Source organism: Hippichthys cyanospilos, chromosome 3 (genome assembly GCF_059441005.1).
Source record: "Hippichthys cyanospilos isolate Australia breed blue-spotted pipefish chromosome 3, RoL_Hcya_1.0, whole genome shotgun sequence".
Lineage (NCBI taxonomy): Eukaryota > Metazoa > Chordata > Actinopteri > Syngnathiformes > Syngnathidae > Hippichthys > Hippichthys cyanospilos.
Genome location: NC_142371.1, coordinates 29,189,728 through 29,203,785, shown reverse-complemented (window position 1 = coordinate 29,203,785; position 14,058 = coordinate 29,189,728). Strand labels below are relative to the sequence as shown.

The following is a 14,058-nucleotide window of genomic DNA, read 5'->3' as shown; positions in this document are numbered from 1 at the left end:
AAATTGCAAGTTAGCGGATCTGTGAAAATACCGAAGCGCATTTGAGGAGTGTTAATTGAAAAAGACGGTGCCTGCAAATCCCTGTTTAAACTGTTTATTTTTTGAAGTTGTTTTCTGTATGTGATGACTTCCCAACATAAAACAAAAAGTTACAAAATTGTCTATGTCATCAAAATCATTTGTAAGAGACTTCATAAAAAAACAAACATGAACACATACATACACGTACAGAAGTGAACGTAACATAAAATTGGCAATCTATCGACCCTGTGATATTCAGCATTGGGTGCATGCAACCTGACAGTTACTGTAGAATATCTACAAAAGTCCAATTCTTGAATAATAGCAACTAACTTCAAAAGGCCGACAACTCCTGCACATAGCGATGTGTGTGTGCACAGCACTGAGCACACCAGAGTCCTGACTGTCGCGTGAAGTCGTGGGGAGGTTCACAGTGTCGTACAGCAGGTTCCCGCATCAAAACAGTTTCAAGCAAGACTGTATATTTGGAACATACAAAATAAATTTTATTATCCATTCTCTTCATGTCTACATCTTATTAGAATTGTCAACACACCCAAATTAATTCTAATAATCCTGACAGGTGTAACAATACAATGTTCTGTCAAGTCCAGGTGTCAAAATATAAATGAATGTGAAAAGCAATTTAAATCTTTGTTATTGTCGACATAAAAAGGGGAACCGTGGCGCGGGGGCCACAGTGAGAACTAGGCAGGATGTGGCCATGAGCACACACAAACACGGGACTAGGGGCAATAGGGAGGGGACTGGGTCCCCCTCAGGGCTGGGCCCCAGTGGCTGCGGGGACTTGTGTGGCCAGAGTGTTGGGGGCGGAGATGATGGGTGATCCAGCGATGTTCGCCAGCGGCTGCGAGGAGGTCATTGAGCTGATGCCTGGGACACACAATAACGCTTGCTTAACTCTTGTGGGCTCGGCGCGCCGGGCCTATTCCACATCGGGAATAGAGCGACCTACCAGCCATCATACTTGAGGAGCTGACTGGTGTTGAGCTGGCCGCCATCCCGCCGGGAGTGGCCCCCCTTCCCTGATCTCTGACGATGGGATCTAGGATGACGGTGGAGTTCGCGTCACCAAATGCAGCTAATGCTCGAGGAACAAAGCCATAACGTACGATACAATTCAAGAATTGCACTAACAGAAGTATGGATGATCCATGGCCTCTTTGGCTGTCAGCCGGGCTTGATGGTCATAGCGCAGCAGTTTGTCCAGGAAATCCAGCGCCTCTGTGCTGACCAGGTGCTGGTTCTCACTGTGTACAAACCTCTCCCACCTTTTACGAGAGTGTCTAAAGAAGAAATGGAAGGGGTGAAAAAACAGAGGTCGCTCGATAGTCAAGGTCCCCAACGGGCAACCCAGACCGCATCTGGCCGCCAATTTGTGGACACCCAACACCCAACATTTTCCCATTGCACAGCAGTGACCGACCCATTCAACGTGTTTCTGCCTTTGCGGAGCAATGACGAGTGCATTGCTGCAGCTTTATGATGTGCATGATGCTTGTTTGAACTGAAATGACATTCAATTCACAGCTCTGAATTTAAGAGTTTTGATTGAAGCTCTTTTCAAAATTTGAGTGGTGCTATTTATTTCATGTGCCCCTGCCACACTAAACACACTATTCTGATTAATTCTGTGTTTGTGGAATAAGAATTAAGACTGCACCACACATTGTTAGTCATTAAATTGAGGCTGATATTTCATGCTTTATCATTTTTATTTCAGAAAAGCAACATTAAAGTTGGATCTTGCATTAACGTTGACAAATTGATCAACTTTTACTTTATTACAAAATAGCATCAGAGAAGCTTTGACAACACACGTCGTATTTTGAGCTGATGACTGACAACAAGTGGAAATTCCTAAATCCAAAACACTAAGTGAGCGCCTCATGTATCAAATTTCTTTTCTTTGTCTTGACCTTTTTCTGACATAAAGGAATTAGTAATTCCAGCAATTTCTACAAAACATCACAATGTGATCTTATTGCTCTATAAATAACTTGGTAACTGGTTCCCATTCTGATTATCAGGCGCCTTTAAAGGAAGAACTTCAACTTGTATTTTAGTATGACTACACTGATAAATTTCTTAATCAGGATTTTACATGTTTAAAATCCCCCCTTTTTTTTGAAGAGCACCTTGTAAAGAAAGACTGAACTCTTAATTTTTCTTTAGAAAAACCCTTATTGAAGCGATATTTTCCTTGCACTTTTTAGGGCAAATACAACATTTCAATATCAATTTTAAGCAGAGGCAGCATGATTCAGAGCACTGGTGATAGCTGCACGGAGGAGAGTCAGATTCCTGGTATAAAGTGGTGTTGCACATGCATCTCACTTCAGGACCTTTTAGACCTGCATTTCTCTTTTTACAGTCGCACTACAGTGACACTTTGACGGACAAGCGGAATAATGTGCCAGCTTTCTGCAATATAAGCCATTGCTTGGTAACTTGTATTTTTATTTGTAACGTGAGCCTAAATAGAATGCCATTGTGATCTTAAGAAACACTGCTGTGAATCTATCTAGCATTCTGTGTCTTACTCCAAATTTAACGGCTCTGTAAGTTACGACAGGAACTCAGTCACGGAACAAATTAAACCCGTACATCAAGGTAACAGTGGTTAAAACCTCATTATATTTGAAAGTAGCCTGCCGGCAGCAAGAAACTGATCATTTTTGCAAAATAGACTGCGGATTATAACAAAGAAGTGCCTACAGAGCTGCATTAGATAGGGTCAATTTATGGTATGTTAGAATTGGGAGTGGAGCGTGACACAATTAATAACATTATTATTCATTGATTTCAAATCTTAGCACTCATTCTACCGCTAAGATTGAACAACTCAGAATTACCATTACATATCTTTGACCATTCATTCCTCCATGTTGAAGACCCGAATCGTTTTGTCAAGCACAAAATGACCAACAAAATATCATGTGAAACTCAAGCTGTTTGCATTTTCATTTATCAGCCACACCTTTGAGGGCTTGCACCTTCGCACATTCAACATGTGAGTAAGTATCTCCTTCCTTTGTTTATCATTAAGGCTGATTAAGGCTCATTATTCGTGGAGAATAATCTGACAGCAATTTTATTCTTCTAAATTGTGACTGCGATTTGATTCCTGATTTTATCTCATGTTATTCTATTTATATTCCAACAAAACTTGGGACAGAATGGGCTAATCTTAGATTTTAAGGAATGTCAGAATATACATATATACAGAATACACAGATTGATTTATTAAATGGAAGATGGCGTTAGGAATGGATTTGAAGACTTGAATGTGGATTAAAACAAGGTATCTGCAAATTTAAAGTTCATAATTATTTCTTCATAATTCAAATATCTAAGAGATCTCTCTGCATTGGCATTTGGTCTTAAAATGATTACCACTCAAAGATGGCACAGTTCAACATGTTGTGCTAGAGAAAAAAAAAAAGGGAAAGAAAACTGCATTTGCAATTTTTGCTATGAAGAAAAAAAAAAGTACGTACTGTAATCAAACCATGTATTGTCGTCAATAGAAATGAGATGCTGAACATCTATGTATTGTCTTACCTTCCCAAAATGTCATTGAACCGTGGATCCAATTCAATGTTGTACTTGTCAATGTAATCATACAGGTCCTCTGTGCCTAGGACTTTTGCAATTCGCACAAGCTGCAAACAAATAGAAATGCTATCAGATCACAAGTACCTTATATTAAAAACGCTTAATAGGAAGGCCTTCTGTAATCCTACTTGATCATAGTTGTCATGACCATGAAAGAAAGGTTCCTTCCTGAAGATCATGCTGGCCAACATGCAGCCCAAACTCCACATGTCAAGACTGTAATCATACATCTGCAAAAGGCAAACCGGGGTTATAGTTTGCATTTATTCCGGCTGGGGAGAAAAAAAAAGTTCTGGACATAATGTCCTCCTCACCTGGTAATCTACCAGTAGTTCAGGTCCTTTGAAGTACCTGGAGGCCACTCGCACATTGTATTCCTGGTTTGGATGGTAGAACTCAGCCAAGCCCCAGTCGATTAGGCGGAGCTGAACATTTGCGACAAAACATATTCGAGTTCAACACATAACACTAAATCGAATGTGGCAATTTTGTGTCAAGTACCTTTCTGTGTTCGTGGTCGATCATTACATTATGTGGCTTCACGTCTCTGTGCATAATACCCATACTATGGCAGTAATCCAGAGCCTAAATAAAACCAAACGTAACCTGTTAAAAATGACCCTTGACACAGAATGCAAAAAAAAACCTACCACACACACACACTTGTGGTCATTACTTACCTTTAAGATTTCATACATGTAAAACCGTATGTCAAAGTCAGATAGGGTTTGATACAATTGCTGTAAAGTAGAAAAAAAATATACTTAGATAAGTAGTTTGATAAAGATGAAAAACATGCTCATGAATTAGATGAAAAGGGGCTAATCTATACCTTGAAGTCTGTGTTGTTCACATGTTCAAAAACCAAAGCAGGAGTTCGGGACTGTGGGGGGAAAAATATACATATGAATATATATTGCCAAGTGAATAAATGCACTTTATGATCCGTTAATTGTTCGCGCACTTTAATAGATATCATTTCAACCAGTAGCAAAGTATTGTTGACTGATTACGTTTTTTGATTTTCTTTTTTGAGACACTTTCCAATAGAAAGATAGTTTAAGAGGACATTACCCAACGTAAGTTATCGGGAGATAGGCAACTTGCAACTTGTCTCAAGCTGGATGAGCGTATACCAAAATTCAAGGTCCTATCCAAGCAATTTCCCTGCCTACCAAATCAGCAAGGGTCAGATTTTCGAACATCTTTGATAAACGATCGTGAGGGATTTATGCTGTGGTGTTGCACTTGTTTCAGGACTGACATGCCATGAGCAGAATGTGTTCAAATATTTCAATATGACAATCACAAATCCTTATGTATAGGGCCATTATAGTCAGCAGAACCACGGACTCAAAGCAGTGTGACATGAAATGAAACAACGGCCAATTAGCAAGCTACATGAAAGCGCCCATTGTTACACACACACAAACAAATGAACAACCTAACCTGTAAAGTTGATTTTTTTAGAAGAACATTATTCACGACAAAAATGATAACTACATTAAAGGCACCAAAATTCTCCAAAAAAGATGCTCCGAAAAAATGAACAAATGTATCTCACAAAAACTGGTACTGGCTACCTCTTACTATAAAAAAAGATATACTGTATTCACAAGTTCTAAAACCTGAGTATGAAGTGATTCATTTTAATAAATGTTTACGCCATGCTTGTGAGGCAGAATTATGAAACAACATGTAACCTATTTAGTTAGTTTACACCTGGTAATTACAGTAATTAACTTTTATATAATTCATGTTTCATTTGAATTTTTTAGAACATGTTAACATATAATAGATTTGCTTGTTTATTATAACAACCTAAAAATTAACTAATTGCTTGTTGAAAACACACATTGGGAAAAGGACTTTGAAAAATGATTGCATGTTGAATTGCGATTCCAATAAGGAGAAAAAAAAATCAGAATTAGACATTATCCATGTGTGAAGAGGGGTACTAGGTTAACGACGATCCTGACATACAGTTCCAAAGTTCTGAACAGCGTGCCATGAACAAGTTTACCCTGCAGCTATGCGAGAAGGCATTCTATATTTATGGGCTAAACGGTATTGTAAAAATATTCAAATAATGCCTATACTGCCGCATTAGCATGACTTAGAAATTTTGATTATGTTGCCACCAAGGAAACACAACTACATCATATACCCAAAACAGGTTGTACATGGGGGGAAGACAAGACACCTCCCCTCAACGGCTATACTGCTGTTAGGTTCTTGCTCTGGCCACCATGTTCTTATCACTTGTGTTCATGTATGTGTGATAAGGGTGATATGTGTGAGAGTAATGTTTGAACTATTTGCATTAGTGGGGAACAATGTGAAAATAATGAAATACTGTACATCAGTGATTATTAACCCTTGTCATTGTCATTCCATACCACACTGCATGAGTTAACTTTAACCCTAGAAGAGTTAATCATGTTAAGATGGTAAATAAAAGATTGCCAGTGTTTAAAGGGCTCCCTCTGATGGAAATATACCCTTTTGTGGCTTTTAACCCCGTTTCAATGTTAATTTCTCATCCTAAACACCACCACCGTGTTATTTTCCTTCTTGAGACAATTGTCTCAACAATTGTCTTGTTCAATGCTTTCAGCACCGGCCCCACCCGAGAAAATAAAAAGGGTAAACGGCACCATGACATCATAGTGACAAGGAAGGTCCTCATACCGCTTCTACACCACCCCATACCGCCCATGCAACGCAACACACCCAATATTATTCAAGTGGTCCTGCTTATTTTTATTTCTGGTTTACACCGGTTGGCCAAGTAAACAACATTTCATTTATTAGTTACGAAGATTTCCTGTAAAAAAACGTCAGTGGCGAAAATGGAGCACACAGCCCGACAACCAGCAGGCGGCATCGTTTCACGGACAACTGTACGGTGAATCTTTGCCAATACAAGAGTAGCTTTGCTGAAAAATTACAAATGAAAACTGCCACAATTCTTGAAAACGATAGAGAGGTCATAGCTCTAAATTCATGTTAGCTTCATTGTATAAAAATGAACCATGTGCATTGAATTTAGGCCGCTTCGATGGGGCATTTTTTTTCTGCTACTAACCTCTTGCATTTCTCAATGTGAAGTACTGTGTTAATATTGAGTTTCTTGATGTTTTAAAATCAAAGTCGCACACATAAGTTTACATACCCCAACATTAGGTTAGATTTTTTTTTCTTTATTCTTTCGCGGTCATTTCATAGGAGGAATTTAAATTTCATAAGAAATTAAATCACTAATGTGCCAAAAGTAAGATTTCATATGCATACATTTACCCGTGGAAAGTTTAAAATATGATAACAGTTTGCTTAATTCATATTCACTGTCAGCCCAGTCAAAGTGGATCTTTGATGTCTATAGAAATCATCGGCAGCGAATGAGTTATTTGTTCCGCCAAGAAATGGCACATTGAGTCAGTTATTAACCGCAAGTAAACTTTGTTTTCTTCTACATAAGCCAGTAACATATGTAGACATGTAGAATTATTTAATCATTCACTGTCAGCCCAGTCAAAAGTCTTCAATTGCAGTGAATGTGTTAATAAAATTATGATGTTAAACGTTTGGACTGTCAAAGCAAATGCTAGACAACTCAGTGGGGAACTTTTGTTTTAGAATTATACCAAACTAAAAGACGACAAGTGTCACACATTCCATTCGGGTGGACCTTAGAGGTTCCATAGCATCAAGATGAGTGCAAATACATACCACGGGATCCTTGACAATATCTAATAGTGAGATGATATTTGGGCCGCCCCGGAGGTTCTCCAGGATCTTTATTTCTCTCTTGATTTTCTTTTTTTTCACCGGCTTTGAAAAGACAAGAGTAGATGAACAATGTTGGAATTCCAAAACTCTCTTAACATATTTTGCTGGAGCACTAGTCCACATCCCGATGAGAGCCATACCTTTAGTATTTTCACGACCACTTTTTCATTGTTAGTGATGTTAATAGCTTCGAACACCTCACTATATTTGCCTCGACCAAGTTTTCTGACTAGCTGATAGTCGTCCTGGTTTCTGCAATGTGAGAATATAGAAGTTAACGACATGTCCAATGAGCAAATGTTTCAAAGCGCATCTTCGTCTTACCCCCACTCAACAACATGGGACTCATAGTCCCAGTATTCCCGAGGTCTTTGTGTGTTTACATCAGGGTAAACTCGAGAGCGGCTTGGAACGGGGCCAGACATATTCTACACAGAATCTTCTTGAAATCTCCTAAAACAAGACAAACGGCGACAAGGTAAAAGATGCATACACTCCCTCAACAAACACAGTAGTAGATTGAATCTACATATTTGGAATATTTCCTCGCTGCGTACATGATGACACAATACCTGGGAGGTTTCCTCCAGGAAGATGGTGACGGATGAATCGGAACACGATTGGTTGAGAGGCCTCTAAAGTTCGAGAGCTACGCTGGCAAGCAGACATGACAAGACATATTTTAAAAGCATGGACTGACCAACTGGACTCGATTTACATACCACAGAGTGACTTTGACTAATTATCAGGACAAAGGAAGCAAATTTAAATGGTCTTACGTGGAAGTAAATGCATTACAAGGCTATAACCTGTTAGGACACAAATAGCTGTACAGCACTATGAAGTCAATTCACCTGGTTGTTAAATGGGGGCATCCAACCAGTTTAATCGGGACATACAGGGTTCAATATAGTCATCACTGGGGGCAACAACCAGACAATACCTCCTGTTAGGGGAAAAAGCAAAGTAGGTTGATTCCAATCAATGAGGCAAACTGAGCTAACGCTCGCCCATTCATTATGGCTCCGACGATTAAATATCTTTGATGTAGCCAAGCAATTCATTGGCTCGAACGATGTGATCAGGTGTCAAAGAGCTTCGTTGGGATGTGGCCAATTTGCCCGCTTCACGCTTTCTCGAATGCGGCGGGTGCACGCCAAAACCCATTCGGTCAACGGCCTGCACAAGTGCAATGCAGCTAATGAGCTAACGTTAGCTTAGCCTAGCCTAGCTTAGTTTAGCGGGGAAAGCCGGCTAGCTGGCCGGGCTGCTAGCAAGTTAGCATTAGCACGTCAAGTGTAGAGGCAAAAGCCGGTTGCAAGTCACATTTCACAGAACATGCGAACGCCACAAAAGCGTGAGCCCGCGACAAATTCAATTTTTGGCACCGGGAGCGGCCAATCGCCGATTTACGTGATTATCGTTTGTATTTAGCCGATCCACAAGCTTCGAAAAATGTATTTCCTAGAGCTAAAAAAAGTGCTAAGCTAACAGGCTCATGGGGGGACTGAATAGCCTGCTTGGATGGCGAGGCGAGTGGCTGACAACGCCTTAAAAACACACCCTGCAAAGACGAATGTGGCCGCAGAGAGGTAGCGAGACTGCGCTACGTGGTCCCCGCCGCCCTTCGAATGTGGAACGGTCAACGGTGGTCAAAAACGTACGACGATTCGTGGTCAAATACGATTACCTCTCAGCGTTGCTGGGACATCAATATGGCGATGCTTGGGATCAGGAGCTTAGCTCGGGCGCTGTCGGCGGCAGGGGGCGCTCTCCCTTTTCTTTTTCCCCAAGACGTCTGTGGGCATGTACGGTATCTGCCAACAGGTCTCACGGAACGTGATCGTAATATTTCACCGTCACTTAGCAACGCAATTACAATTTTCTGCAAACGTCTGAAACCGAATATTTCTTTCTACTTTAATTGAGATACCTGTTTAACTTGAGAATAAACTCTTAGCGCACCAACAAACTTCACCCAAAGTTTGAATACTGAAATAATGACGACCGTCTTATAATTTCCTCGCAAGTTGGTTTTCTCAATATCTGTGCCTGCTCAATGCAGCCATGACATCTGCCCGCCATAATTATTGACACCGCTGATTGTGATGATAAATGTTTGTTTTTTTTTAACACGGTATAGGACTTTTAAAGAAGTCTCACTTTTAATCCAACTTCATAAAAAAAGTCTACACTAAAGTGTTTTACATAAAATCATTAGTGTCACTGATATTGAATAAATAACGGGTTTTTTTTGTTTGTTTTAGATTGGCATCTTTGCTCGCTCGATGGCACCAAGAGTGGAAATCACCACACTGAACAATTGCAAATGCTCACTAATAAATACAAAAAAGGACGAAGAAGAAGACAGTTTGTATGCCGATGACAAATAATAGTAGAAGAAAAAGAACAATAAGAGTTTTTATCCTCGCAGAAAGCATAGAAAAAGATCAGGATACAGAACATGGACATTTTGGGACATTATTTTAGCTCTAAAAGGATAACGTTATTCTACTTGTATGCTTTCTGCTTGACTGGTAATAGGGCTTTTAGAAATGATAAAGCTTGGCTCCAAAAAGAGTATGTCCCTTTCTTATCCTTCTTGTATTTGGTGAAGGGAGTGTGCTTGCATCGCAGTGGGAACTAATTGTTGAAAAGCAGTCACTTTTTGGCACAACAACGGCTCTAACACCAAATATCCATCCTGTCTAGGGCTCTTGTTGACATATATTTGCCAAAGTGTTCTAGATTTGCAGTTTTGTATATTCTGGATTCTCTTTCTCCTTTGTCGAAATTGGTCGTAGACTTGCGAAGTATGGTCTCTGAGACACCATTGTGCATGTGCTTCAAAATCACTAGATGTCATCAGAAATTACTGACTGTCCCTATAAAGAAAGTGTGAAAAACTTCTTTTTTGGTTGTGCTTACAGTGCATAGAAAGTAAAATAAAATAATGGTTTGGTACTGGTAGTGACAAATGGGCACCCTGGTCGCTCATGGCATCAAGGTTGGGACTCAACGCAATTAACCATTGCAAATGCTTTCATAAGGAACACATACTATGTATTTAAATAGAAGCACAGAGAGGAAAGGAAAGTGTAAATTGAAAACTTGAGTAAAAATAATGATTCAACACGCTTGTTCACGTTAAAGTAACAGTAGAGAATGTGAAATGTGCTCAGTTACACAAATTCCATTTTAGCTTCAGTTACGTATATACGATATCTATTTTGAGAACTTAGCGCAGAAAAAACATGACACCGCACACAATCACTCTCCTTTGTACTTTCATAGAGAAGAAAAAAAAGATGAGTTGCTAATGTGAATTGACAAACAAACAAAAAACAAATCAGCTAAATTAGCTAATAGTAGCTAAACAATAGTTGCTTCTTGAAGCAGGGAACATCCAACATCTTACCTTAAATAAGGTAAGTAAAATCTTGCTTCTCCAAATCTGCTAAATCATTAAAAAAGTTTTTATTTATTTATTTATTTTATTTTAAATACCTGTTTTGGCTAAGTAAGAAATAGAACATACGTATATCTGCTTTCACATGTGGAGGCTAAAAGTAGAAAATTGACTCTGACTCCTGAAAAATAAACAAGTAAACCAAAATATGTCTGAAGTTTGCTTTTTCCCACCACTGCTGGATGTCCATTAATTTACCTGTGAAGAAGACCTTTGTTCGGAGTCACCCCTGTTTACAATAGTGACACTGTATCTATAACAAAGAGCAATCTTCATTCGGGTCTGCTTTTTGTTGAAATGATACTTTGGTGGGTGGGGAGAACAGCCAGAGGCATTTCCCCGAGGTAATTAACCATATATGACCATTCGGAACAAGACATTGGATTGATATCGTGAAAAGAGCATTGTCAACTTTGAAGTCTCTTCTTTGCTCAGTCAAGCCGTGCACTGCCAAACAAAGACAAAGGAGTCAGGGCAGTGGACCAGCGGGAGGTGACAAGATGCCTTCAATAAAAAGCATCAGTGGAAATCACAATTCCTCAAAGTGGCTGCTGGACGCCGGCATCAACAATGAGGCTGTGAGTTTTCATGTTTTCATGATCTTTTTCTGGCAGGACATTATATGAAAAGGAACTTTCGCTAAAAAGTTTAACGCCTGCTATTTTCAGTGTCATATGTTGGCTGATGGTTCTTTCGCTTGTGACAGCAGAGCCAATCAGAGGTGAGCTAATATGTGCCGTTGTGTGCAAGCTATGAATAGGCTAACTTTTCTTCTATTTCTTTTGTTTTCTATTTCTTTTTTGTAGCACGAAGAGAAAATGTTATAAGCTTCCTGAAAGGTGAGAATACCTACGACAATTATTTCGTAGAAAAAGAGTTGTCATACGCTAAACTTCAATTTTTCATCTCTGTTGTTATAGATGCCCTCAGCACAACCACAGGAAAGGCTATGTCTGCAATTTTGACAGGTCTGTGATTAAATCAAAAGAATGCATGTATTTGTGTGACACAGATCTAGAGGATGCAAAATCAAAAGGGAGTGAATATGATTTTGTTCTTTTTTTTTTTAATCATGGGTTAATCAGTCATATTTTACAGAGCATAGACAACCTGAAAGTGAACCGGACAAAGAACAAGATTCTCAAGGTATTGTATATAGTTTTTATGGAAAAGTGGGAAATGATCAAAAAAGAAAAAAAAAACACGAATGTTTTTCTGTAAATGAATTTACAGATCTTTCCGAGGATCAATCTTTTGAGAGTGCCAATCAAGATACAATTGCAGGTATGTGGTCATATTTTTTAAAACATAAAAATGTTGAAACTAGTGCAATATTCTGGACTTCTGGTCAAATGAGTAATAATGCTAATGAATATTGCAGAACCCGAAATTTCTGACGCAAACATTGGAGAGGAAAGCAAAGGTACATTTTTTAAGAATGATTTTATAGATTCATAGTTATAAATAGTCAGAATTTTACACGAGCAATACATAAAGTTGGAAACTTTTTGCATTTTTTTTCAAACAAATTCTAATAAGTTGAATATGCAAAATTGCTATTCAATCTATAACAACAATGGAGAAAGGACCTTAACAATACATCAAAATCCTGGTAAAAAGAACCAAATTAATTCATCTGGTTGGATTTACCGATGTGTGCCAAAAAATGAATTCACAAAAGAATCCGGCGTGAGCGCTTGCAGCCACGTAGTTGGTTGCAACCTGAAAATGTGTAAACAATGTGGGCTTCCTATCTATCTATAAAAGCTGACATAAGTAAATAAGAATGATGGGTAGAAACTGATATTTTACTACCTTGCAATAAATACACCATTTAGTCACTTATGTTCAGAATACCTAATTAACTAGGCTCCTGTCTTCCACTGTAATGATTGGTATGTGAATGAAACAAAATTGTCAATACAATACAGGTTGTAGTCCACACATTGTTTTTGTGGAAAAAAAGGTACCTTCATTGTTATTCAAAACTGAAAAAACGTAAAGACAAACCAAAAACAAACACTTTAATGTCACTATTTATCATTTATTGTCTTGCAAAGCAGACTGGAGTAGAACAAGACGATTCTTTGCACATCTTTAGATTGAAGGTGAAGTCACTGTCAGTCAAATAATTTTCAATTGAAAACCAGTTTGAATCAAAAATGTAAAAAAATCTGAATCAAATCAAATTGTGAGACAGTCAAAGCTTCCCACTCCTATAGTATAATAGAAAAAATATTCTTAATGAAAAAAATACAGGAAATTCTCAACTTTTTTGGCCCCGTTTTCTTAGTTGAATTACAATCATTATGTAACTTTACCTTGAGGGTGTACAATCAACAGTTTGCCGATGTCCTTAAAGACTTTGACAGCTATGAGACTCCTCAAACTAAAGAGGAAGGTAAAGGTCCACCTCGCAGACAACCGGGAGCACCGCATGCGACCAGGAGACAAGCTCAAGATCAACAAAGTGGAGAACGTGCCGATCTGAACAGTGAGGAGGACACTACTGATGGTAGAAAAGTGCCAAGCCTGGTGTCTGTCCAAGGCTGCGGTCTCCAGAGGAAAGCATCTACTGAAGGGCCCAAGTCGTCGGACACGAGCAGAGAACTGATGGACCCCGAGGACAGTTTGGAGACGAGACCAGCAGCGGTCATCAGAGAAATAGATGATGACGGTGGGTGTAAATGTGCAAAGAAGACAAGAGAATAATTCTCATCCACTAGAATTCTATCTCAATATTTCCTCAGAAACAAGAGAAATGGTCAGCTCTGATGAAAAACATTCATTTGGTAAGTCAATGTGCATGTCTTAACTACACTATTGTTACAATATTGCTTCTAAATAATATATGTTTTGTATTAGATATTACAGCCAAGACCAAAGCCTTCTGATGGGAGAATTCTTCACCTTTATCTAACTGTGACTTTTTTGTTTTTGTTGTTGAATTTCTGTCTTTTGCATTTTTGTAGTTTGTCATTCAACTTTGATGAAAGCAGTGTTGACTATAATCGTTCCAATCTTCTGTTGATTCATTCGTGCCCGTTGGTTGACTCACAGTCAGCGGATCCGCTCATTCCAAATGCATTCCAGGTTTAGATTAGTACAAGGATTCATTCTCACATTCACACAACCAC

General features: G+C 38.9%; 2 protein-coding genes across 2 annotated transcripts; one reads left to right on the top strand and one right to left on the bottom strand.

The window, feature by feature from the left end:
• Positions 1-78: 78 nt before the first annotated feature.
• On the bottom strand, positions 79-9,240 carry LOC148426746 (casein kinase II subunit alpha). The gene is made up of 15 exons (XM_088410962.1): positions 9,143-9,240; positions 8,307-8,398; positions 8,025-8,106; positions 7,777-7,905; positions 7,593-7,704; positions 7,393-7,494; positions 4,493-4,543; positions 4,341-4,400; positions 4,162-4,245; positions 3,975-4,085; positions 3,789-3,890; positions 3,607-3,707; positions 1,180-1,328; positions 998-1,087; positions 79-915 (listed from the first exon to the last, which is right to left on the bottom strand). The coding sequence occupies exons 4-15, from the start codon at positions 7,875-7,877 to the stop codon at positions 800-802; spliced, it is 1,179 nt and encodes a 392-aa protein (XP_088267088.1). The 5' UTR covers positions 7,878-7,905; positions 8,025-8,106; positions 8,307-8,398; positions 9,143-9,240; the 3' UTR covers positions 79-799.
• Positions 9,029-13,633, top strand: LOC148426745 (uncharacterized). The gene is made up of 9 exons (XM_088409677.1): positions 9,029-9,260; positions 11,439-11,499; positions 11,590-11,642; positions 11,728-11,760; positions 11,842-11,889; positions 12,020-12,067; positions 12,155-12,205; positions 12,303-12,344; positions 13,284-13,633. The coding sequence occupies exons 1-9, from the start codon at positions 9,029-9,031 to the stop codon at positions 13,631-13,633; spliced, it is 918 nt and encodes a 305-aa protein (XP_088265803.1).
• Positions 13,634-14,058: the final 425 nt, after the last annotated feature.